Consider the following 27,359-nt stretch of genomic DNA (forward strand, 5'->3'; position numbering starts at 1 on the left):
TGTGTGTGTGTGTGTGTGTGTGTGTGTGTGTGTGTGTGTGTTAATGCACGGGCTGCTGGAGGACGAACATGTTTGGGGATTTTCTCTGTGCCGTCGTCGACTGTGTAAATGCAGGTTTTACAACATGAGGGAAATTCCTGCTGCAGAGCTGTGAGTCAGTCAGAGAGGACGACGATTAACTGGAACTCCAGTCAGGAGACGTTTCATCAACTTTAATCTTATTTATCGAATAAGAACAAGAACTTTTATTTACATAGAAGTTTTCATGCAGAACATGCAACTCAAAGTGCTTTATAGTGTGGCTTTAAAAACAAGACAAACATAAATTCATAAAAATACATCAAATCAGAATGAAAAATTAAAAGCAGAAACATGACATTAAAAAAAACATAGAAAAGAGAAATGCAAAAAATAAATTCTGAGAAATAAAAGATCTAATAAAAGTCTGAAAACGTCCTTAAATGATGTGATGAGTTTTGGTCTTGAAGCTGATAAAAGTTCCTGTAGGAGGCGCTGTGTCTGCTTTAGTGTTGTCAGAAGTATTGATACATTGATAAATATCAATACTGGAATAATAATGGAGGAACAAAACAGTTCCTTTAAATATAGTGATTTTGTATATATGTGTGTATATATATATATATATATATATATATATACATATATATATATATATATATATATATATACATATATATATATATATATACACACACATATATGTGTGTGTGTGTATATATACACATATTCCATTGTATTCCATTAGCTCAATGCTAACACATAATGGAAGTTCCCATTCACATGCTATTGTAAACTGGATCACAGTAAAACTTCAGTGTCATCTTGAACTTTGATCAACATTTTCTGACATTTTATGGACCAAATAACTGATTGATTACTGGAAAAATTACTGATTGATTAGTGATTGATTGATCACTAGTTGAAAAATAGGACATACATCTGTGCGTCATCTGTTTTCACGTTTGGACTTATTTTTCAACTGACAGGATTATCAATCGATTAATTGTTTTGTCTTTTTTTTTTTTTATATATATAGGCCAAACGAGAAATTAATTGGCTGATTAATCAACTACTTGCGTTTCTTTTTCGTTTTTCTTAAATTACGTTGGTACTAGTTTTGTTTAGTATTGTTTTTATTTTTTCCTAAAAGGAGCGGCGGTCCTTCCTCAGCTCTCCTCACACATTTATTTGTTTTTTTTACTTTCATTGTTGTATTTTATTGCAGTTTTATGTGTGCAAATAAAAAATTAAAAATAAAATAATTAAGGCAGTCATTTTTGTTTTTCACCACGGTAAGAAAACCTCCAGACCATCGCCGTGCTGACTCTGTCTTTTCTTTTCTTTTTTCTTCCAGAGCGTGAAACCGGTTCATCATGGAGACCAGGATCAGTGATGTCATCAGTGCTCAGTCCAGGAGAAGAGACGCCGTCTGTTTCACGCCTGCTGGGGTGTGAATGAGACTCCGCCCCCACCGGCCTGCACGCCACCAAAACACTCAACACACACTTTAACTACCGCTCACACACACTGACAGGGTGACACACACACATACACAGCAGAGACAGTTAGAGAGAGTGTGTGTGTCTGTCAGTGCAGAGTGAGGTCTCTCTCTCTCTCTCTGTCTCTCTCTCTCTCTCTCTCTCTCTCTCTCTCTCTCTCTCTCTCTCTCTCTCCCTCTCTCTCTCTCTCTCTCTCTCTCTCTCTCTCTCTCCCTCTCTCTCTCTCTCTGAGTGTCTCTCGTCCCGGGATTTCAGGCTGCCAAGCGCCATCAGGATGACATCATACCCGACCGACACAATGGAGCTCTTCATCCTCTGAGGTTCCTCGCCAGACTGCGTCACTGCGCTGGACCGCCAGCCGGGACGCCCCAGAGGAGGAGGAGGAGGAGGGGGAGGAGGGGGAGGAGGAGGACTACGAACAGGGGGGTGGGGGGGTGGGAGGGACGGGACCGAAGGGGGAAGTAGTTTGACATGTCGGAGCCTCCCGTGGGACCAGGATCATGGTCCAAGTCCGGGACTCTGAGGCCCGGAGCGGTGCGTCCCATAGGGGCCGAGGCTCTGGTGGCCCTGCTGGAGGGGGGTCTGGACCGGGTGGTGCTGATCGACAGCCGGCCCTTCGTGGACTACAACTCCTCCCACATCCTGGAGGCGGTGAATGTGAACTGTTCGAAGCTGATGAAGAGGAGGCTGCAGCAGGACAAAGTCCACATCCCTGAGCTGCTGCAGCACTCGGCCAAGAAGAAGGTAAACCAACACAAAACAGAGCGTCTCTCTCTCTCACTGTGTCACATGACTCAGTTTACCATCAACATGAAACACACGAAAAGTGATGAATTATAACTTATCAGATACTTAAAACACTTAGAGACAGACTGAGAGTGAAATGATGATGATGGATACGATTCAGTTTGACTTCCACTGTCTGAGGAATTAAACCTCCAGAAATCCACTCAGATGTTCCAGAACAGCGAGGATGATGACGTCCTGAAGGACAGACAGATGTGTGGTCGCAGACGGGGTGTTTGGGCTGATGATGGGGGTCAGTTTGACCCTCTAATCTCAACCATCACAGACAAAACTACGTTTCTGTTTTAGTTTACTCGTTTGAATAAATGTAGCTGAGCTTTTTTGTTATTCTACAAGAATTTCTACTTTATCGTTTTTAAAGTTTTATTGTCGTTGGTCAGGTGTCTGCTGACATAAGATTTTATTTGTTGTCCCGTCAAACAAACAAAGAGCTCGTGACTGAAACCACACGAGGAAACGAAACAAAAACATCTCATTACTTTTCACTTCACTAAAATACAACAAAGACTCATGGGAGTTGTTAAACGTGTGTGTGTGTGTGTGTGTGTGTGTGTGTGTGTGTGTGTGTGTGTGTGTGTGTGTGTGTGTGTGTGTGTGTGTGTGTGTGTGTCAGCAGCAGTCATCAAATCATGAATCCAACATGGCCGACGTGAAAAGTCACGCTACATTAACTAACTAAGTGTTTCTGTTTGCACTGTAACCATGGCAACAAACAATAATCAGGGGATTACTGTTGATCCTGGAAAAAAACATGATGATTAATAGGCAAGATGTAAACGTATAAAGTTTTTAATATAATTTCTAAGCAGATTTATGGACCTTGTGTATTTGGCGTCTGTACATTCAGGTTTAACTGAGTGAATGTACACACTGAAGTACACAGTAACACACAATAATACTGTATGGACCAGAATATGGAGTATTATTGTTTAAATCCACACAGTTGATTTTTTTTAGCTGTATGTAAAACATGTTGACTTGAACCTGCTGAATGTGGGCGTCTGACTTCACTACTGTGTATTTATATATTTAACAAAGAGTTTGCGAGCCGCTGAGGCGGCTCCTCCCTTTTTGTGGTGTTGTGTTAAACTGGAATAACAGCTTTGAGGAAGCTCCGCCGCTCGTTTTATCACTGAGGCAACATTTTCCGTACGATTATGAGCTCTAATTAATTCTGTGTGCAGTGAAGAAAGAAAGCAGAGTTTCCTCGAGTGAGTACGAGCTGTAAAACAGCCAAAACACAGCGAGAGGAAACTCTGAGACAGAACGGCAATAATCAGTTAATTAATCAACCAGATGAGTGAAAGAAAACGAACCGCCAACTGTTTTTAAAATCACTCCAGTCATTTTTCAAGTTAATATGTCAGGAACCTGAATATAAAGATTAGTATCTTTTCTTTGTTAACTGTGTCTGTGGGGTTTGAACTGCTGATTGGACAGAAAGACTCTTTTTGACACTTGATGGACTAAATGATTAAAAGTGAAAATAACTGGCAAATAATTCACAATTAAAGTAAAGATTTAAAGGTTAGTTGCAGCCATTCAACCTGACTCTGCCTCCGTCCCGATGCTCTGCCTCCGTCCCGATGCTCTGCCTCCGTCCCGATGCTCTGCCTCCGTCCCGATGCTCTGTCCCTGTCCCGATGCTCTGTCCCTGTCCCGATGCTCTGCCTCCGTCCCGATGCTCTGCCTCCGTCCCGATGCTCTGTCCCTGTCCCGATGCTCTGTCCCTGTCCCGATGCTCTGTCCCTGTCCCGATGCTCTGTCCCTGTCCCGATGCTCTGCCTCCGTCCCGATGCTCTGCCTCCGTCCCGATGCTCTGCCTCCGTCCCGATGCTCTGCCTCTGTCCCGATGCTCTGTCCCTGTCCCGATGCTCTGCCTCCGTCCCGATGCTCTACCTTCATCCTGACTTATGTCTGAAGACAGAGCTGAATGTTAACAGGTGGTGAAACGTGTTCTAGTTGTGAGCAGAAACACTGTAGGAACTTCATTGTCTCTGTGAGAGAACCAAACTAATCTACCTGTGGGTTCACAGGTAGATGCAGCATCACAGCAGGAGGATCAAACTGTCTCCTTCTAATGAATGTTCTCATTAATTCAGCTGAAATTTGTTCTCTGTCTGTCTGTGTTGTAGTTGGAGCTGCAGGGCGATCAGGAGGTCGTCGTCTACGATCAGAGTTCTTCAGATCCAGCTGCTCTCAGCTCCGAGTCCTTCCTCAGCGTCCTGCTGGTCAAACTGGAGAGGAGCTTCCCCTCTGTGCACCTGCTGTCAGGTCAGTCCGAGTCCCAGTCTAAAGATACACCAGACCAGTCCGAGACCCAGTGTAAAGATACACCAGACCAGAACGAGTCCCAGTCTAAAGATACACCAGACCAGACCAGAACGAGTCCCAGTCTAAAGATACACCAGACCAGAACGAGTCCCAGTCTAAAGATACACCAGACCAGTCCGAGTCCCAGTGTAAAGATACACCAGACCAGAACGAGTCCCAGTCTAAAGATACACCAGACCAGTCCGAGTCCCAGTCTAAAGATACACCAGACCAGTCCGAGTCCCAGTCTAAAGATACACCAGACCAGTCCGAGTCCCAGTCTAAAGATACACCAGACCAGTCCGAGACCCAGTCTAAAGATACACCAGACCAGAACGAGTCCCAGTGTAAAGATACACCAGACCAGTCCGAGTCCCAGTCTAAAGATACACCAGACCAGACCAGAACGAGTCCCAGTCTAAAGATACACCAGACCAGACCAGAACGAGTCCCAGTCTAAAGATACACCAGACCAGAACGAGTCCCAGTGTAAAGATACACCAGACCAGACCAGAACGAGTCCCAGTCTAAAGATAGACCAGACCAGACCAGAACGAGTCCCAGTCTAAAGATACACCAGACCAGAACGAGTCCCAGTGTAAAGATAGACCAGACCAGTCCGAGTCCCAGTCTAAAGATACACCAGACCAGAACGAGTCCCAGTCTAAAGATAGACCAGACCAGACCAGACCAGACCAGACCAGAACAAGTCCCAGTCTAAAGATAGACCAGACCAGACCAGTCCAAGACCCAGTCTAAAGGTACACCAGACCAGAACGAGTCCCAGTGTAAAGGTACACCAGACCAGTCCGAGTCCCAGTCTAAAGATACACCAGACCAGTCCGAGACCCAGTCTAAAGATACACCAGACCAGTCCGAGACCCAGTCTAAAGATACACCAGACCAGAACGAGTCCCAGTGTAAAGATACACCAGACCAGTCCGAGTCCCAGTCTAAAGATACACCAGACCAGACCAGAACGAGTCCCAGTCTAAAGATACACCAGACCAGACCAGAACGAGTCCCAGTCTAAAGATACACCAGACCAGAACGAGTCCCAGTGTAAAGATACACCAGACCAGACCAGAACGAGTCCCAGTCTAAAGATAGACCAGACCAGACCAGAACGAGTCCCAGTCTAAAGATAGACCAGACCAGACCAGAACGAGTCCCAGTCTAAAGATAGACCAGACCAGTCCGAGTCCCAGTCTAAAGATACACCAGACCAGAACGAGTCCCAGTCTAAAGATAGACCAGACCAGTCCGAGTCCCAGTCTAAAGATACACCAGACCAGAACGAGTCCCAGTCTAAAGATAGACCAGACCAGACCAGACCAGACCAGACCAGAATGAGTCCCAGTCTAAAGATAGACCAGACCAGACCAGAACGAGTCCCAGTCTAAAGGTACACCAGACCAGTCCGAGTCCCAGTCAGATGATGGAGCAGTTTATGAGTTTGACAGAGACAGACAGAGACGGTGGACTGTAGACGTCCTCCCTTCTTTCCACTGAGGGTTATGTTATGTAAGCATGATGTAATGCTGCTGTGACGACTCCACCCTCGAGCCTAAAAAACACAAAGACTTCCTAAAATCACTCGGTCAAAGGTTTAACAGTTACACAACAACAACAGCTTCTATCTGCAGTGAATCAATGAGGAACCTGTTTCTGTGACTCAGAACACAGAGTGGAACCTTTAAAAAAAATCAGATGTTCATCACGTCTGTTAATGTCAGGATGTAAAATCTCCACATCAACAGGACTTTAACCTTTAAGGCTGAGCTGCAACAACAAATCATGCTTACACTTTAAATTATGATGAAACAAGCTTTTAAACTATCTTAAAATGAAGAAAGATTAAATTTAAACATCTTCCTCCTCCTCCTCCTCCTTCTCCTCCCTCTCCTCCTCCCTCTCCTCCTCCTCCTCCTCCTCCTCCTCCCTCTCCTCCTCCTCATCCTCATCCTCTTCCTCTTCCTCCTCCTCCTCCTCCTCCTCCCTCTCCTCCTCCCTCTCCTCCTCCTCATCCTCATCCTCTTCCTCCTCCTCCTCCTCCTCCTCCCTCTCCTCCTCCCTCTCCTCCTCCCTCTCCTCCTCCTCCTCCCTCTCCTCCTCCTCCTCCTCCTCCTCCTCCTCCTCCTCCTCTTCCTCCTCCTCATCCTCCTCCCTCTCCTCCTCCCTCTCCTCCTCCTCCTCCCTCTCCTCCTCCCTCTCCTCCTCCTCCTCCCTCTCCTCCTCCTCCTCCTCCTCCTCCTCCTCCCTCTCCTCCTCCCTCTCCTCCTCCTCCTCCTCCTCCTCCTCCCTCTCCTCCTCCTCCTCCTCATCCTCTTCCTCTTCCTCCTCCTCCTCCTCCTCCTCCCTCTCCTCCTCCCTCTCCTCCTCCTCCTCCCTCTCCTCCTCCTCCTCCTCCTCTTCCTCCTCCTCCTCCTCCTCCCTCTCCTCCTCCTCCTCCTCCTCCTCCTCCTCCTCAGGTGGTTTCTCTGAGTTCTCTCACCTGTTTCCTGGTCTGTGTGAGGGGAAGTCGGCTCTGGTCCCCTCCTGCATCTCTCAGCCCTGCCTGCCCGTCACCAACATCGGTCCCACCCGCATCCTGCCTCACCTGTACCTGGGCTGTCAGAGGGACGTCCTCAACAAGGTACCACACACACCTGTGTGAGCCCGGACCCTGAAACCTGCTCCTCTCGTGTCTGTCATCGAACTCACCTGATCCAGCTCCGTTTTTTTTCCCTCCAGGATCTGATGCAGCAGAACGACATCGGCTACGTCCTGAACGCCAGCAACACCTGCCCCAAACCCGACTTCATCCCGGAGTCTCACTTCCTGCGTGTCCCCGTCAACGACTCGTTCTGTGAGAAGATCCTGCCCTGGTTGGACCGATCGGTGGAGTTCATCGGTCAGAAAATGTGATGGCGAGTCAGATTTTATTCTGCTGTTGGAGTGAAATGAGAGCAGATGAGAACTGTCGCTCCTCTGTGTGTTTTCAGAAAAAGCTAAAGCCTCCAACGCTCGGGTCCTGGTTCACTGCCTGGCTGGAATCTCCCGCTCAGCCACCATCGCCATCGCCTACATCATGAAGAGGATGGACATGTCGCTGGACGAGGCGTACAGGTGAGAGACACTGTACACCTGCAATTATTCATTCATTAGTTATCAACTATTAAATTAATCACTGACTGTTTTTTAAGAAAAAAGTTTAAATTCTCTGATTTCAGGAAGTTTTTGTCTTCAATTAATTGACTTTTTATTCTTACAGTGATCAATTGATTATCAGACTAGTCGGTGATTGCATTAATGATTGATTATTTGATTGATCGTGTCTCTGTCAGGTTTGTGAAGGAGAAGCGTCCGACCATCTCTCCCAACTTTAACTTCCTGGGTCAGCTGCTGGACTTTGAGAAGAAGATCAAGAGTCCTGAACCCAGACTCAGGTCCAGCTCTGAGGGCCCTGCTCAGCCCGAGGGCCCCGAGACCCCCCCGGCCTGTCAGGAGGCTCCCGGGGGCCCGGGCACGGCCCTGCTGGAGCCCCTCACGCTGCCCTGCGTGCTGGCCGACGCCCCCGAGGATCGTCTTCTGGTCCAGGCTCTGAGCAGCCTGCAGGTCTCCGATGGACCTGAGGACCAGGCCCGGCTGAAGCGCTCCTTCTCTCTGGACATCAAGTCGTATGGTGAGGGGGGCGGGGCCACGCCACACCGCGTCTTCGGAGGGTCGGGGGACGCGGCGGACTTCTACAAAGCGTCCGGCTTCAAGGAGCAGACCAGTAAACCCAGTAAACCGTGCCAGTTTTCTCCGGTCCAGGAGGTCTCGGAGCAGTCCACTCCAGAACAGAGTCCAGAACAGAGTCCGGACAAGGAGGAGGCCGGCGCCCCAGAGCCCGTCAGCACCTTCACCAAACCTCCACCGGCCCCCTCCTGTTCGCAGCAGCTGCGGCGGAGCGGCAGCGTGGAGGAGAACGCCACCAGCTTCCTGTTCGGTCTGTCCCGCAGCCAGCAGCACCTGGCCTCACACAGACCGGGACCCACAGGGGCCCTCAAAGGCTGGCACTCAGACATCCTGCTGGGCCCCGTCACCACCGGCTGGTACCTGTCCCCCGACTCCACCCGCTTCTACTCCACCTCCGCCATCCTGAGCGGCAGCGGGAGCGGCTTCGCGGCGGCGTACAGCTGCGGCGGCGGTCTGGAGGCGGTGCGGCGGCGGAGCAGGCAGAGGACAGGGGACCGTGGGGACTCGAGGCGGAGCTGGCACGAGGAGAGCAGCTTCGAGAAGCAGCTGAAGAGACGCAGCTGTCAGATGGAGTTCGGAGACGGGAGGACAGACAGCCGGTCCAGAGAGGAGATGGGGACGGTCGGGAGTCAATCGAGCTTCTCCGGCAGCATGGAGGTCATCCAGGTGTCCTGAGACATGGCGAGACACGGCGAGACGTGGCGAGACACGCAGAGACAAGGCGCACTCAGTCAGGACGAGTCCCACTGGAGACACTTTGAGCAGAACACGTCGGCCTCACGCTTCGCTGTGGACAGACTCTGACGTCACAGAGACAGACAAGACTTTAATCTTTGAACAGTGTTGCATTATGGGTCGTTTTTAGCCTAAATGTCAGCCTAAAAGTCAGCCCTGAAAGTGTCGTGTTAGTTCTGTCTGTCCTCGGAGAAATTAATTTCCTGACGAGTGAAAAAAGTTCAAATGTTCTCAGATCATCAGAAATGAGCTGCGACAGGAAGTGAGAGGAAAAACCGAAACTTTAACGACACAAACAGCTGATCCAATCATTTTTATACAGAAAAATCAGTTTAAATGATGAGTTCAGTTTCTCCACATGTTTATGTTCAGATCCATTTCTGCTGTTTGACAAAATTAATCTGTTGGTTTTTTGTTTTTTTAAACAATAATTTGTTGAATCACTATTAAAAGTTTCAGTACAGCAGCAGGTTTGAGGAGTAACAGGATGATGTAATCTGGATACAGAAAAGATAACTATTCCATTACACTTACAGATAAAAAAGATGTAATCAGATTACAAATACATTATTAGCAGGATTTTTAAAATAAATAACAGTTTGTCTCACACAGCTGCTGATTCATGAAAATATCTTCACTAGCTGGAAATGTCAACATTTTTAGTCTTTAAATCAATCAGTCGATCAATAAATTGAGCACAACAGAAGAAGAAACAAACAAAACACTCAGAGCTTCAACAATTCTTCTGTTACATGGAATTAATCTGCATGTATTTTGATAATCAGTTGATCGTTTTGAGTCATTTTTAAAATGTCTGGTCTAAAATTTCCTTGTTTCTTTTCTCCTCTCTGACAGTAAACTGTTGTGGATAAAACAAGATATTTTTTTATCATTTTATTGATCAAACAACTGATTGATTAATAGAGAAAATAATTGTTGCAGCCTACAAACTCTGGCTAAACAATTTCACATATTTTATAGTGAGGTAATCCAAAAGTAATCAAGTTAGATTACTTTAATATTGTGATGCTTGGATTACTGACTACATTTTTAACGGGTAATTAGAAACTGTATCAGATTACTTTTTTAAAGTAACTCCTCTCAAACTGTACAGCAGGTGTTTGTGTAAAACGACTCGGCCACAACGAAGGCGGAGCTGATCGTCATGGCGATGTCGTTCCTGCAGATGTGCGGCGACACGCAGGAACTCTGATTTGTTGTTCAGAAGCTAAACTGTACATTTACTGCCACACTGACAACTTTACAGAACAAACACATGAAAAATGACAGGATCTTTAAATAGTGTTGAAGTATTTGACTGGAGAATAAAATCCGCAGTGAGGCGCTGCAGGTGTGAGCTCACCTGTCCAGGTTCAGCTCAGGTACAGTAGGCGAGACGTCCAGGAAGTCCTGCTGCTCCCGAGAGGTGACAAACGTCCAACAGACTGAATCTGAGAGTCGAGGCCGATGTGTTAAAACTGTGAGTTTCTGTTCTCTGACGGACCCTGAATGCAGCGGAGAGCTGCTCCTCCTCTGATTGGATCATGATGATGATGATGATGATGATGATGATGATGACTTTGTGATTTCTGACCTTTGATGTTGAACTGGAGCGGGACAGTTTGAGTTTCAGCAGAACCTCGGAACAGATCCAGATACTCACCTGTTGTTTCTGAAGCAGCTCAGTGACGGTGGAACCTCAGGTGTTCTCTGAGCTGCAGGTAACAGATCCACAGACAGAACAGACTTCAGACAGAGGGGACAGACTGAGACTGAAGAGGACAGACAGACTGAAGAGGACAGACTGAGACTGAAGAGGACAGACAGACTGAAGAGGACAGACTGAGACTGAAGAGGACAGACAGAGACTGAAGAGGACAGACAGACTGAAGAAGACAGACTGAGACTGAAGAGGACAGACAGACTGAAGAAGACAGACAGAGACTGAAGAGGACAGACAGACTGAAGAGGACAGACAGACTGAAGACGACAGACAGAGACTGAAGAGGACAGACAGACTGAAGAGGACAGACTGAGACTGAAGAGGACAGACAGACTGAAGAGGACAGACAGACTGAAGAGGACAGACAGCAGGATGTGACGTGGATCTAAAGAGGCGGGACTCAGTAAGAGACTCACAGGTCTTGTTGCACTACTGTGTTTGGAGAATAAATCTGATTAAAGTGTATAAATCAGAAAAAGAAACGACGATCCTGTTTGTTTTTTCTGTCGTCGGTCCAACAATAATCTGTTCAACAGGACGATGAAAGAAAGAATTCAAAAATACAACAAATCCACAGCTCAGGGATTCTCTGAGGTTATAGAGACTTTAAATTAAATTAAATTATTACATTTATGAGAAAAAAGCCAAAATTTCTCAGATTAAAGTCAGAAATTTACAAGAGAAAAAGATGTCAGTTTTCAAGTTTAAAGTCAAAAATTTCTGAGAAACATCTTGAGATTAAAGTCTGATTCTGAGATTTAAATTACAAATTTGTGAGAAATGACGCAGAAAACTTGGAGATTAAAGTAAAAAAATTAGAAGAAAAAACTTTAATGTTCTCTGAGATCTGAGCCAGTTGGTCCCACAGCGTCCCCTGGTGGACAGACTGTAACTACAGCAGGTATCAATATGTCTGTCATCAGATGATCAATTGATATTTGTGATTGATCAGACTTCATCACTAAACTGTCTCTGATAAACTTGAATTATAATAAAACATTTAATCTGGAACATTAACTGATGAGAGAAAATGTGGAAGTCCAAAACTGACAGATTAAAAATCTTAAGATTCAACTTTAATTTTTATTTTGGAAAATTATTAAAAATGATTCTCAAAATGAGAATTAAACTAAATGGAAAACAGACTTTTTTCATTCAAAATATTAATTAAAATTAGCAGAATGTGCCACTTAAACTGGAAAATTAAATTGCAAACTAGACTTTTGCATTCCTTTTGTTTAATATTATTAGTATTTAATATTTCATCTTTAAATTTCTCTGTGGCAGGATTGTCTCACGTAAACCTTTATAACAATTTTTTTTTTTTTTTAAGGTATGTTTCCATTTTATTTGTTTTAATAAACTTAAATCGGGATATCATTCAAATCAAATTTAAAAATCCAGTTTGATTTTCAGTTTTTATTTTCATGCTATGTTGGAAATGTTCTAACTGTTCATAAAAGAAAAGACGTTTTGTTTTAAATTACCATTAAAAACAAAATCAACTTGTAATACTCAAGTAAAGTACAAGAGCCTTAGACTTGTACTTGAGTAAATGTACTTAGTTACTTCGCAGCTCTGACTGAAGATCTGACCAACCAGCAGCAGGGGGCGTCCTCACCTTCACACTGACTGTTTACACAGACAGGTCTGTGGTTTCTGTTCCCTGAGTTTTGACTGGAAGGTTTCCACCTCCTCCAAACCTCTGAAGTGAAACTGAGTCTCAGGTTTTACTCTCAGATCCTCCAACAGTACCCGTCTGCAGGGAAGATGGCGGACAAGGGCGCCGCCATAGCTCTACTCCATACCGGAAGTCACAACCGGAAGTTGGTCTTCTTTTGTGTATATTCTTTGCATAATTCTGCATAATTTAATAGTTAATCGACTCTAAGCCTTCTCAGGATTTTATACAGTCTGTAAAACTGATGTTTGCACACGTCACACATATGATTCACACTAGAACTGAAAAATAACCATCACCTTCACATTAGTTTGGTTAATGGTCATTTATGTTGAGTGTAAAAAAGGAGGTGGTGGTGATACAGTGACTGTACTGCTCAGATATTATGCAGGATTCATATAGTACAGTGTGGAACATAATTAATTAATTAATAATTAAAGTCATAGTAATAAGAAAATAAAGTTGTATAACATAAATAACAAAAAAGGTCCATAAATAAATAAAATAAATTCAGTGGGGAATAAAAGCATAGAGCCAGTGGTTCTCTGTAAGGTTAAAATCTGCTAACTTGTAAAGTTTCATTGTATCTTTTTCTCCATATATTTCAGTGAAGAAAAGTAATGACACATTTCCTTGTGAAAAACAGAAATATGATGCAGGATCTTGTTTGCAGGAAGCTGCCATGTTCTCCCTGTCTTTCCTGTAGATGTTCCACCCTGTCCACCAGAAGATTCCTTATTAAACACAGAACAGTCTCCTCAAACTGTTTGCTAAAAAGCAAAGGAGAAAAGCTTAACGATCTAAAAGAATAGAATAGTTTATATGTAATAAATACATACATATTTTTTACAAATATTTAAAAATAAATATTTGCAGCAGTAAAGTAACAAATAAATGTTTATTTTCTTATTCTTTTACAGATTTAGTCGTTTTTACAACATTCCTAAGACTCCATAACCTTTAAGTAAAATTTCGAGTAAATTGAGTATTTGTACATTGTTGTATCACTGCTTTTACTGAAGTAAAAAAAAAAAAAAAGTACTTTTATATTTTATTATCTGTAACTTGGATACCTAAAGGGGGCGTGTCCTCTGAGGCAGCCGGCCTTCCTGTCAGTCCTGACTGAGGGAAAACCTTCCTCAGGCTCAGTGGGCAGGTTGACTGCTGCAGATCCACATCATTCAAAGTCAAGTGTAGTTTAATACGAGTCACATCCAGAGGAGCGGAGCCGCTGCACACAAACTTCTGTCACCGAGCAGGAGCTCAGTCTGTCGGATACTAAGTGTTCAGAGGAGCCGGTGGAACCCCTGGAGCTACACGCCTTCATTTGTGCCATGTTTTTCTAACGTTCCCCGGATTATTGGATGAAGCAGCAGAACACACCTGCAGGTAAGCTGCTTTTAATGGTTCTCAGCAGAGAACCACTTCACATTCCTGCTCAGCTCCACCCGGAGAACACCGCTGCTCGTTTCACACATATTTTCCTTAACTATCAAACCCTCACATTATCAGTATATTATAATTTTAGCAGCTCGGTCAGTGTGAACCTGGACAGAAAATGTGAATTCAAACCGAGGCAACTTGATCTGCCCTCCCGTTCTCCTGAAGGAAAGGTGGCCCTTCGCTCCTGTAAGCGGAGAACACCTACCTGCACCAGGCAGCATTGGAATATTCACATTAAATGATTCAGTCGACACTTAGAGGCAAATACACATTAAATAACAACTATTAACGACGTGTCAGGATCGTGTCTTTAATTCGGCATACCTCTACAACACATAAATATGTTGTATAAATTAAAATTCAACTTTTATCACCACTTCTTCTGTTATTTCTTGTGTCTTCTCGAAGAAAATGGGTCGTGTTTAGATGGGAATCCTCAATTTGCGAAACTCTCGCGAGATGTGTGCGGGTTGTTTCTTGTTTACACAAACAAATGTGTTTTATAATGTGAAAACGCTGTGCTTATTATATCTGTAGCTTTATGGATAAAAAACACATATTTGGGGTTCGGGAAACATTAGGGTTTGAGTTAAATTGATGACTCTCGCGAGATATTTCGCGGGTTTGGGGTTGTTTCATAGTATTAGGCAATATCGCGTTGTGTGAACCCAAACCAAGTTTTAACAAACAATTTATTTCACATTAAGTGCCTGATAGTGGATCAAACTTATGCCGAATTTAGAAGCAGTTCCTCAAACAGCCGCAAAGATCTAGGTAAGGCATGAGTCGATGTTAATACTTAAAAAAATATTGTATTTTATATTAAAACGCTATAATTTTGAATGGAACTTGGTAGGACACTGTGTTTGTGGATCACATTTATGCCGAAATTAAAAGCCGTCCCCCTAAACAGGTTCGAACAACACAGTGATGGTCTGAACCAATATTTATATTTTAAAAATATCCATGTTAACCCCAAATCTTCAGAATTTTGAATGGATTTTGGCAGCATGTTGTGTTTGTGAGACAAATGAAGGTGAGCTCCACGCTTCACATACTGACACACTGTATGTGTGACTGGAGGGAAAAATACCAGAATTCACCTGAAGCAAAGAAATAAACGAGTCGAGCCGAGCGAACGAACGTTTTTTACCGCCCAGGTGTGTGAGGCTGCAGCCCGGGCAACAGGCGTCTGTCCCCGGCTGTGTGTCCGCGGCTGGCCGCCCGCCCCCTCCGGTGTGTCGGAGCTCTTTTGTTTGGCTTGGCCTGAATGGAGGTCGGTTGCCAGGGATGACAGAGATATCACGGCTCCGTATTGTTCCAGTCGGGGTTAACGGAAGGTCTCACGGTCTCCTTTTATCTCTCAGTGTGTTTTTCAAACAAACAAACGGTTCCTGACGGTTATCTTTGACTTTAACCGTCAGTCGTTTCTGTCATTCAACGTTTGTCAGCCGCTCGGTCTCACCTGGTTTGAGCGGGAAAATATCACCATGTATTGAGTGTAAATGTAGAGTGTGTTCACCTGAGAGGAGGCACTCAGGTGTATTAACGGTTCCCAGATGTTAATAAGCAGCAGCAGCTCGTTATTGTCCCTCCTGTGACCTGTGCAGGTGTATAATTGGTGCAGTGAGAGGTTCAGGTCTCAGGTGAGATCACCTGGTCAGCTTCACTTTGGGCTTTTTTTCACAGCTGAGAATAAAAAAACATGCTGCATTATTTTTTTGTTGTTTGTTTTCATCTAGTTAGATCATTTTCGCCTTATTATTTATTGTTATTGTCTCACGTTGTTTTTGTCTTGTTTTCTTTTTTGTTGTTTTCATCTTGTTTAGTAGTTTTTGTCTTGTTGTATCTTTTACACTGTTCTTGTGTTGTGTCTTTTTCATCTTATTACGTATTTTTCACTTGTTACGTAACTTTTTCTCTCGTCACTTTGTCTTGTTACATCTTTTGTTGTTGTTTTTCCCCCTGTTGTCTCCGTCTCGTCCCGTCTGTCCTGTCTGATGTCCTCTGATGGTTCGTCTTTTCTGTGTCTTATTGTTTCGTCCGTTCAGGTTGAAGTCCGTCTTGATGTTTGAAGGCGGCGCACAATGATGCAAAATAACAATAATCAATAATTCACCTCAGAGTCATTCAAACTAAAGTAACGAGTCTGTTTAGAAAATATGAGGAGGAGAAAGATAAGTGAAAAAATAAATACTCAAGTAAAGTACAGATACCTGATACTCTACTGAAGTACAGTAACTAAGTATTTAGTTACTTCCCACCTGTGCAGCCAAACAAAGTAAGAAGTCAGTGATCATTTCTGTCTGATTTCATACTTTCTGTTCGTCTTATTGTTAATAAATGATCCCAGTCTGTGTTTGTTAGCTGTTCCTCTGGAGGTCAAAGGTCATCAGGCTCTTAGAGAACTCCATCTGCTGATGTTGGACAGCTGAAGGACCTTTGAGCTGCGGTTTGTTGTGTAATCTTCACTGTTTTCTGCAGATTTGTGTGTTTTCAGAGTTTTTTTTCTGTGTGTGGGTCAGATAGTGAAGGATTAAAGTCCGTCACAGCTGCTCCTCGACTGTTTTCTGTTGGGACGGACGGACAGACAGACGGACGGACCGACTGTGGTCTTCGTGGGAAACGTCCTCCAGCTGTCGTCCTCTTGAGGGACGGACATGGAGACTATTTCAGGACGTTTCCCAGCAGCTCTGTGATGGAGGAAGTTTATTCAACTCAAATATGTCACAAAAAAAACCCCAACTGAAATTCAAGTCAGGGTTCAGTTTGTAAAAATCCAGAGACAGAACGTTGACTAGAACACACATTATATTTAATGTTGTGATAAATATTAACCCACTCATTCTTCTTTTTAAAATCAAGATGTTGACTTTATGCACAGTGTGGATTTTTTTCCAGCTGATAACAACAAGATGACAACGATCATTTCACAGTTTTGTGTTTTTAAAAAAAGTTAGTTTGTTCACAGCTGAGGCAGATAAAGGCTCAGATGTGAAGAAAGATGATTCAGTTCTAACTGACGTTGCTATGACAACAAGTTCATCAGTTCAGAAAAACTTGACATATGCGATCTCTTCGTGTTCAGCTTGTTACATCTTCTTCCTCTTGTTAGGTCTTTTCTTGTTTTTCGTCCTTTTCTCCGTGTTACGTCTTTGACGCTTTTGTCTCGTCACATGAAGTAACTTTTCATCCGTGTCAGTTTTACTGATGTTTTCCATCGACTGCTGATAAATCTGATAAATCTCCAACTGAAAAGTTAAAAAGTAAAAAGAAAATGTAGTTTATAATATTTAAAGAGTGTTGATGAATTTCAGTTTTGTCCATAAAATATTGATGAAACAGTAAAAAGTGTCCATCGCAGTTTGCTGTTGTTGTCACAGACGGTTGCCAGGCGTCTCCTGGGACCTCCTCCTGTCCTCTGTGCATGCGTGTGCGTGTCTGTGTATGTGTGGTTGGTTACCATGACGTCGGGGTGATGTAACCGTACCTGCCAGGTGCTGCTGTGATGTGTCGGAGGAGCAGTGGTGGATTATGGGATTGAAAGAGGAGCTGGTCAGTTTTTCAGGAGATTGACACGAGTCGAGTTTCACAGTTTCATGATACGGTTCCGTAAGGATCCGTCAGGAGGAACCGGGGACTGTGGAGACGTAACGGGACAGAAATCTGTCTCAATAATGTCTGACAGTGCTGCTCTCACATTAAAGGGACAGTCTGTAGAATCTGAGAAAACGATACAAGCTGCTGTGTTTGATGTTTGTTCAGTGTGTGTGTGTGTGTGTGTGTGTGTGTGTGTGTGTGTGTGTGTGTGTGTGTGCACATGACAACACATCAACACAAACAACAACAGGCGTCACAAAGTGACTAAATTAAATTAAAGTTCAATATAATAAAAAATAAACAGACATCTTAACTTTTGAGGTTCTTTTAGTTTTTACCAGAATAAAACTTGATTTTTTGTCTCTTTACCTTCGACACATCAACACTTATGATGCAGTACTTTAAAAAAGAGGCGGAGCCTGAGGAAACCAATAGCAGCGTTTTGATTTGTCACATGACTCTCCATCGTCTCCCAACATAAAGACGGTCTGAAGACTTTTAACTTAACTTTAATTAATGATAAAGAAATACCTAAATAAATAAATAAATCCATGAAATGAATAAATACAGACATAAACAAATACTAATAAACATTATTTATTTCAGGGGACTTTTATTTCCTAATGCCACATTTATTCATTTCATAGCCGTCTTTATTAATTAATGTATTTTATTTCTGTATTAATATTTGATATCAGCTGTAATGATTTCTTTTTATAAATCTGTACCACAGAGGATTCAGAAAAAATCCTGCCTTCAAACTTTTATTCATGTTAAAGTCTCTTTTATTGGCTCATTATTATTGATTTATTAATGTGTCTGTGGTTTTATTTGTTTGTTTTTGTGTGACGCTGATTCGTTGTGTCCTCTGTTGACCTTTTTCTCTCCATCTGATTGGTTCTTTTTCAGACTGTTGTTTGGTCAGTAAACACAGAAACAATCAGACGGGAGTTTCCCTCAAATTCTGAAAGGATTCATTCATCCTCTGATAGAACAGGAGAACACAGACACTTCCTGTTTCTGTACAGCACGCCAGAACCTGAACCAGAACCTGAACCTGAACCAGAACCTGAACCAGAACCAGCACAGTGACCCTTCACACCTGTAGTTTGTTCACTTTGGTCAAATTCAGGATCCAAACAGATCAGGGCCTCGTTTCTCAGAACCTTCGCAGGTTGTACCTTACAGGCTGTTTCCCAGAGTTGAGAAACAGCCTGTAAGCTTAAGGGAGACCTTCAGATACAACGTCGGATAAACGTGACGCTCTGAGAAACGAGGCCCTGATTGTTCTGTTCGCTCTGAGGTTCTTCTGTGTTCTCGTGGCTGAAGGTTGAAAATCAAAATGAAAAAGTTTGTTTCGTCCCAAACTTACGAAAAAAACAGAAATATGTTTTTGGTTTTTTCGTAAGTTTGGGACGAAAGTTTTCTTATTCAACAAAAGTCAAATAATGTGTAGTTACTGTCATTTCTAGACAGTTACAGTTACAATGACTCATCTTTTATTTTTATCTTTGTGGAAACATAAAAACTTCTTTGTTTTCTTCTCCAGGGAACAAAACAAGAGATGAAATATAAATTTACAGAATCAGATCTTTATGAATAAAAACAGAATCAAACCATCAAAATGATTTCTATGTTAATGTTTTTATAAATCAGTTTATTTTTAAAAACATGTGAAACAGATGTTTTTTCATGTTTTCAAGTCTGATGGAGAGAAAAAAAAACTCAAAGTCAAACATTGTTAATTTTATTTAAAATATTTTTGGATGAAAGGTAGAATATTTTTAACAAGTGGTAGAGCTGACAATATTTCAAGAGATAGTTCTATAAAGAAATATTAAATATTGAAGGAGTTTTTCTTCTTCAATACTTTTATATATGTTAGAAAAAAAACCTTTTAAACGTCTTACAGCCGCTGAGTTTACCTTCAGAAAAAGGACATGAGGAGAGTTTTGGTCCATAAATAATCTCCTGAGATCCTGCTGTGAACTGAAATCCTCCTGAACCACCAGAGAAAAAGTCATAAAGTGTGAAACTTTATCTGTCCTTCAAGATAAAACTTTATTGATCCTCGAAGGTGAGCAGGGCGTCACCTGCAGTAAAAATACCACAACAGGACAATAAACCAAATATAATTACACCACATATTTATGTATTTACATCTGTGCTTTTAGAAACAGGTTTCTGTGTGAAGTGGAGTAAATGTGGTTCACAGTGTTTTACAGTGTAGTTTTACATCATGTGGGCGTTTCCTCTGTCAGCTGGTGTGTAAGCCCCGCCCCCAGCCCTGGCCCCTCCCCCCACCTGTCCATAATGAGTCATTAATTAGAGGCTTAGACTGGTGACACACAACAAGCTGCTGCAGCAGTAAATCCACGTCCTCTTCAGTAATCTGTCAGTCCCACCTGACAGAGACACTGTGGACACTGCAGACGCTCTGCTCACCTGTGGACGCCTCGGACAGGTAAGAGCTCTGTGGACTCGTGTGTTTGGACGAGTGTAAACAGAGCTCATTATTTTAGGAATGTATCTGTTTTATTCATGAATTTTACATATTTTAAACAAGAAGTCAGTGCAGAGACACACGGAGACGACGAATGAGACGAGGATGTGATTTATTTTCCTGTTTCGAGTTTAATCAGAACGGACACACGAGATTTATTATCAGAAAAAGGAAGTCTCATCCAAACAGGCTGACCTTTTGTTTGAGGAAGTGAACGAGATTGAATGGTCAGTAAAATGAATCGCATCCAGGTGTGTTTCAGGTGTGTTTCCAGGTGTGTTTCAGGTGTGTTTCCAGGTGTGTTTCCAGGTGTGTTTCAGGTGTGTTTCAAGATGTGTTTCAGGTGTGTTTCAGGTGTGTTTCAGGTGTGTTTCAAGGTGTGTTTCAGGTGTGTTTCAAGGTGTGTTTCAAGGTGTGTTCCAGGTGTGTTTCAAGGTGTGTTTCAGGTGTGTTTCAAGGTGTGTTCCAGGTGTGTTTCAGGTGTGTTTCAAGGTGTGTTTCAGGTGTGTTCCAGGTGTGTTTCAGGTGTGTTTCCAGGTGTGTTTCAGGTGTGTTTCCAGGTGTGTTTCAGGTTTCAGGTGTGTTTCAGGTGTGTTTCAAGGTGTGTTTCAGGTGTGTTTCAAGGTGTGTTTCAGGTGTGTTTCAAGGTGTGTTTCAAGGTGTGTTCCAGGTGTGTTTCAGGTGTGTTTCAGGTGTGTTTCAAAGTGTGTTTCAGGTGTGTTTCCAGGTGTGTTTCAGGTGTGTTTCAGGTGTGTTTCAAGGTGTGTTTCAGGTGTGTTTCCAGGTGTGTTTCCAGGTGTGTTTCCAGGTGTGTTTCAAGGTGTGTTCCAGGTGTGTTCCAGGTGTGTTCCAGGTGTGTTTCAAGGTGTGTTTCCAGGTGTGTTCCAGGTGTGTTTCCAGTTGTGTTTCAGGTGTGTTTCCAGGTGTGTTTCAAGGTGTGTTCCAGGTGTGTTCCAGGTGTGTTTCAGGTGTGTTTCCAGGTGTGTTCCAGGTGTGTTCCAGGTGTGTTTCCAGGTGTGTTTCAGGTGTGTTTCAGTGTGTGTCAGGAGTGCACAGACAGACATACATAAGACAAAAATGATGAAAAAGACTAACAAGACGAAAAGAAAAAAAATGTAATGGGAAAAAAACGACGACAAAGATGTGAAAATATGAAAATTCTGAAAAACCGAAACTGACCTGATAACATGAAAAAAACAAAACGATGTAACAAGAACGATGTTGGAGAAGCAGAGACAGACAGAGACAGAGACTCTGTGGTGAAGAAGAGCTGAGGTTCATTCGTCTTTGGACAGACAGTCTGTAGACTTTTACTTTTACACTCTGAGGACATTTCAGAGCCTGAACTTTTTAATTTTTACTGCAGTAAACAAGTTGAATCAGTACTTCTACTTTTACTCGAGTAACTGTCACCTCCAGAGTGAAACCATGACTTCAGGCTTCCTCACTGGTGTAACTGGGTGGCTCGTCGTCATAGAAACAGATCATCAGATCGTGATCTTCATTGTAACTTTGGTGATATCTCCTTTGTGTGTTCTCACACACACACACACACGCGTACACACACACACGCACACACACACACACAGACACACACACACACACACACACACGCACACACACACACACACACGCACACACACACACACACACACGCACACGCACACACACACACACAGCTCCTCTCAGCTCACCGGAGCAGCTCTGTGACACAGCCTTCAGTGGTGATTGGTCGTTCCTCTTAACGTGTAACCAATCAGATGGTGCTGAGGGCGGGACATTGAGCCAGACAGATGTAAGATACAGGATTTATTTCTGTATAGAAGAAGGTTGTGTTGACAAAGATTGAATAATTGTGCATTCTGTGTAATTATCTATATTATAATGTACTGTAGTGCAGTAGAGTATAATATTGGAATTATACTCCAAACTGTGTTCTGATCTGATCCGTGGGTTCTGTGATCCGTGGGTTCTGTGATCCGTGGGTTCTGTGATCCGTGGGTTCTGTAATAAACTGTAAGAACACTTTTCTAACTGCCTCAGTGTGGATGACACGCCGACTGGACGGGTGCTTTAGTTCAGTTTGGGATGTTTGAGGAGTTTTTTAAAGATGACCTGCTGTTCTAACGTGCAGTCAGAGTTCAGGACGACGTCTCGGTGAAGTCTCTGGACTGTAGAGTTATTTTTAGTTTTCGGGCTCGTCTCTGTGTTGATCCGACTGTAAACTGTGTGTGATCTGTAGTTTGGCTTCTTGCCCGCCTGCTCGCTCTGACACATCGCTCTGTGTCGGTCAGTGATCTTATTAAAGCTCTGCTGTCTGTGTATAAACGAGCTCTTTAAGAACACAATCATTCACCAACATGTCAAACTTCATGTCATTATTGTCTCTGTCGCAGGTCGTAAGTTCAGTTTCATCCTTTTAAAGAGCAGCAGATCTCATCTGGATCACAGTTCAACTCTCAAGTTCTGTCTGACTGCAGCTCTTCTGTGTTTTAGTAGATTCTCTTCTTCTTCTTCTTCTTCTTCTTCTTCTTCTTTGTGTGTGTGTGTGTGTGTGTGTGTGTGTGTGTGTGTGTGTGTGTGTGTGTGTGTGTGTGTGTGTGTGTCTGATTGGTCAGATCAAGTCACAAAGAGACAGGAGTTTTTAATAACTTACAAACAAGATGAAAAAGATGAAACAGACGTAACATTACAGACACGATGTAACAATAATAATAAAGTAATGAGACATGAAGGACTGTAGGGGAAAATTGATTTTGGGTTGAAGGGAAGTTTTTCTCTGTGATCCCACGAGTCACCAGTGGGAACGAAAGAGCTGAAGAGATGCTGAGCGGTGAAGACGTGTCCAGGTTCATGTCTTCTCTCTGTGTGAGGATGAAAACACGCCGTACCTGCAGCAGGTGAATAAAGAAATCTGCTGACGTTAACTCGACTCTTAAAGTAGAAAAAAATGTGGAAATGTTGCATTAAGAGCAGACGTTTGACTCGGTTTTTGAAAATTACATATACACATATAAAATAATAAAGTATAGTGGGTCTCCTTTTAAAGAAGATGCCCTCGATCAGCTGACTGAGAGTGACGGAGTCTGTAACAGACTCACCGTGACCCTCAGCAGTAATGATGACATCAGCACTTTCAGGATTATTACGGATTATTATTTTTATCCTTCATTATCGTGCAGTTAAGAGTTCATTTTAAAGAGGAGCTCAGATACTGAGGGTGAACGTGTGATGTTAGATTTTAATTGTGACTCTGAACTGTTGGACTCATTAGTGTTCTCAGTCCTCAGTGTCCAGGTCACTGTGGGACTGTGTGATAATGAGTCCAGTGTCCCAGCTGCAGGATTACACTCAATAATATGGATTAAACGCAGCCAGAGGTGAATAATCTGGATTAATATCAGACTGTGTGCAGCTGTAACAGAGCTCATCGTCAGTTAGAGCGGCAGTTTAGGAAATAATCTTGTTTTAGTGTCGCCTGAGTCATTTTCATCTCTGTGTGTCCAGTGTAGGATGTTATTAGCCTAGCTTAGCACAAAGACTGGCAGCAGATGGAAAGTGTTAGCCTGGCACCAACAAAGGAAAATAAATCCACCTTTAATAACTCAGATTGTGTTTCCATGTTGTTGTTAGCTGGTCCTGTTCGTACTTTTATCAGTTCTTCATCCTGTAATAACAAAACTCAAATGTCACTCATGAAATAATAAGCCCAAACTTCTCAGTGTCAACATGTTTGATTCACTGGTGTGTCCTTCAGTGTACGTCACGCACGACAGACGTGTGTAGGATGAAAGAAGAGGACGTAAGACGACAGATAAGGACACAACAACAATAAGACAAAAGATAAAAATACATAACATAAAAAACATAACAAGTCAAAAAACAACATAACAAGATGAAAAAAGTCGTAAAAAGACAGAACAAGTCAAACACAGGTGTTAATGTTCGCTGAGAGGACGTCAGTCCTTCAGGCTCTGAGACACGTCGTCTCATCAGGCTTTCTTTACATTTCATATCATAAATATTGCAGCGAGTGTCGTCTGAGTAGGAACCTTTAGAGGAACTCGTTTCTCAGTTACGTTTCTAAATGAAGTTCCTCAGTCTTTATTTTTCCTCCTAACAAAGTCCAGGGTACTAGTTTCCAAACGGACTTCAACACATCAACATGACGGAATAAATGAGACGGACTGATGATGATCATTCTTTTATCTTCATGCTGTCACTTTTTCATCAGAAGAATAATTTACCTGAACTGTGTGGATCTTTAGACCACTGGACTGGATTCTGGTCTGTTAGTTTTGTGGTTTGTGGTGATTTAGAGACTCGGTTTGTAAAGTTTACAGTCTTGGTTTGTAAAGTTTACAGTCTCGGTTTGTAAAGTTTACAGCTGTCATGCTGTTGCATTGATCTGTGGACAATGATGCAGATAAAAAACCAGAAACTTGTTTATCTTGTTTACTTGTTTATCTTCTCTCATCAGTCAACAGACACAACATGTTGGTCACCAGGATGATTTTTAATAAGTGAACCAGATAATATTATGATTCCCTTTAATTCCTCATGTAAATGTTCTCTGTGTGTTGAAATCTGATGTACTATGTTCTACGTTCTACTGCTCATCTAACCTGCTCACCAACACCTGATCCAACATTTTAGGAAGGATTGAGGGACTTTGGATACGGACATCAGTTTGGACAGTAAAGCGTCCTCTCTGTCTCTCTGTTACAGTACAGAGTGTGGGACAGTAGATTGTCTCAGTGTTGGACAGTAAAGTGTCCTCTCTGTCTCTGTTACAGTACAGAGTGTTGGACAGTAGATTGTCTCAGTGTTGGACAGTAAAGTGTCCTCTCTGTCTCTGTTACAGTACAGAGTGTGGGACAGTGGAGTGTCTCTGTGTGGGACAGTAAAGCGTCCTCTCTGTCTCTGTTACAGTACAGAGTGTTGGACAGTAGATTGTCTCAGTGTTGGACAGTAAAGTGTCCTCTCTGTCTCTGTTACAGTACAGAGTGTTGGACAGTAGATTGTCTCAGTGTTGGACAGTAAAGTGTCCTCTCTGTCTCTGTTACAGTACAGAGTGTGGGACAGTGGAGTGTCTCTGTGTGGGACAGTAAAGCGTCCTCTCTGTCTCTGTTACAGTACAGAGTGTGGGACAGTAAAGTGTCCTCTCTGTCTCTCTGTTACAGTACAGAGTGTGGGACAGTGGAGTGTCTCTGTGTTGGACAGTAAAGTGTCCTCTCTGTCTCTGTTACAGTACAGAGTGTGGGACAGTGGAGTGTCTCTGTGTTGGACAGTAAAGCGTCCTCTCTGTCTCTGTTACAGTACAGAGTGTGGGACAGTGGAGTGTCTCTGTGTTGGACAGTAAAGTGTCCTCTCTGTCTCTGTTACAGTACAGAGTGTGGGACAGTAGATTGTCTCTGTGTTGGACAGTAAAGTGTCCTCTCTGTCTCTGTTACAGTACAGAGTGTTGGACAGTAAAGTGTCCTCTCTGTCTCTGTTACAGTACAGAGTGTTGGACAGTAAAGTGTCCTCTCTGTCTCTGTTACAGTACAGAGTGTGGGACAGTAAAGTGTCCTCTCTGTCTCTCTGTTACAGTACAGAGTGTGGGACAGTGGAGTGTCTCTGTGTTGGACAGTAAAGCGTCCTCTCTGTCTCTGTTACAGTACAGAGTGTGGGACAGTGGAGTGTCTCTGTGTTGGACAGTAAAGTGTCCTCTCTGTCTATGTTACAGTACAGAGTGTGGGACAGTGGAGTGTCTCAGTGTAGGACAGTATGTAGGTTAGAGTGAGATAAATGAGTGTGAGCTCCCTGCAGAGACGCGTGTCCTCGATCCTGTCGGGGAGTCAGAGGACAATTAATCAATCCTCAGAGCAGAAGCTGCTCTCATTCTCTCTGGTTCTCTCTGGTTCTCTCTGGTTCTCTCTGAGTTCCTCACATGTTCATGTCCACCATCATTAAAACAGAAGACAGACTGCTGCTGCTGCTTTATTTCACGTCTCAAGTCCTAAACTTTGAGTTTCGAGTCTTAAACGAGTCGTACTGTGATGTAATCTCAGCCTTATTGATTTGATTGAAGCTTAGCATTAGCTCGCTAACTGCTAACATCAGCCTCGACTCTCTCTGTATTTTTAAGTCAGAAGGCTCGAGTCACGAGTCACTGGTGTTTAAGTCGACGGGCAAATCTTTTATTTTTTTCAAGTCATGTTTAAAGTCATCAAATGTTTGAGTCCAAACTCAAAATCTTACAAATATTCTGAAACTAAAGTCAGGATTGTTTTGGGATTAAAGTCTGGACTGAATAAAGTTTTTTTCTTACGTTATTTTTGTTGGTGAATAAAATGAGAACATCATGATATTAATAAAGTCAGAACTTTATCCTGAGAGTAAAGTCCAACATTTCAGATTAAAGTTCAAACCTTTGAGACTGATGGCAGTCAAACAGTTGTTAAAGTGAAGACGACTGTAAATGTTCTGCTGTCAGCTGTTCCACGATCCTTTATTCAAGACGAGGAACATGGAGATTAGGTTCCTGTGTGTGTGTGTGTGTGTGTGTGTGTGTGTGTGTGTGTGTGATGTAAATCTTCTTACCAATCCTCTTTACTTTCCTCTGTGAGATGCTCACACTCACTCACTCTGCTGCTGTTGATGATCATCAGGTTTCATTTCACTTAGAAAACAGTAGAATATGATGTCATCATTCTGTCAGCCAATCAGAGGAGCTTGTTTATGATTATTTTCTTAAGTAATTAATTAATTAGTTGTTTGGTCCATCAAATGTTAAAAATGTAAACACCAAGAAAACATCTTCAGAATTATGAGACACACTGAAATTATAAGATTCATAATTTTTTTTATCATATTTTGATTTTTTTCTTTCATTGGCAGAAATGTGCTTTAATAATTTTTCCAGCTCAGCTGAACCTAAAAACATTTTCATCTGTTTCCACTGAGTTTTAGTTTTAATAATAAAATGAGGCCTGTGTTGAAGCTGTCAGTATGAAGTCGACGGTCGTCGTGACGACGCAGCAGCACTTCCTGCTCGGTGACTCATTCAGAGTTTGTTTGAACATCAGTTAGACTTTAACAGTTTGATTAAACAGTCGGCTGATCTGAAGTCAGTCTTGAGCTCAGTGTTGGTTTTATCTTTTGTTTTTGTTCTTTTTATCAAATGTGAACATGAAGTACGCAGGAAATATTTTCATGTTCAGACGTTTACGTGAATCAACAGAGAAGTTTCTCACTTTATTCTGACTTGTCACGTTTGTTAACCCTTTGTTGTAACAGCAGCCTGGTTAAGAGCTGCAATGATTAATTGAT

The 27,359-nt window shown here is 42.8% G+C and overlaps 2 protein-coding genes across 5 annotated transcripts in view; both read left to right on the forward strand.

The window, feature by feature from the left end:
- The first annotated feature begins 1,940 nt into the window (after window positions 1-1,940).
- dusp16 (dual specificity phosphatase 16) lies at window positions 1,941-9,561 on the forward strand. Its single transcript, XM_084711280.1, has 6 exons — window positions 1,941-2,264; window positions 4,463-4,601; window positions 7,112-7,275; window positions 7,374-7,533; window positions 7,625-7,748; window positions 7,967-9,561. The coding sequence occupies exons 1-6, from the start codon at window positions 1,992-1,994 to the stop codon at window positions 9,033-9,035; spliced, it is 1,929 nt and encodes a 642-aa protein (XP_084567406.1). The 5' UTR covers window positions 1,941-1,991; the 3' UTR covers window positions 9,036-9,561.
- Window positions 9,562-13,630: 4,069 nt separating this feature from the next.
- eps8a (EGFR pathway substrate 8a, signaling adaptor) overlaps window positions 13,631-27,359 on the forward strand; it is a 39,937-nt gene continuing 26,208 nt past the window's right edge. For 2 of the 4 annotated variants that reach the window (XM_084711361.1, XM_084711360.1), the window contains exon 1: window positions 13,631-13,888. The gene's annotated coding sequence lies outside the window, so the exon portion shown is untranslated. The remainder of the gene's footprint in view (window positions 13,889-27,359) is intronic. The other 2 variants (XM_084711358.1, XM_084711359.1) reach the window with 2 other exon arrangements.

The sequence above is a fragment of the Lutjanus erythropterus genome, chromosome 22, assembly GCF_056507025.1.
Source record: "Lutjanus erythropterus isolate fLutEry1 chromosome 22, fLutEry1.hap2, whole genome shotgun sequence".
In the NCBI taxonomy this organism is placed as follows: Eukaryota; Metazoa; Chordata; class Actinopteri; order Lutjaniformes; family Lutjanidae; genus Lutjanus; species Lutjanus erythropterus.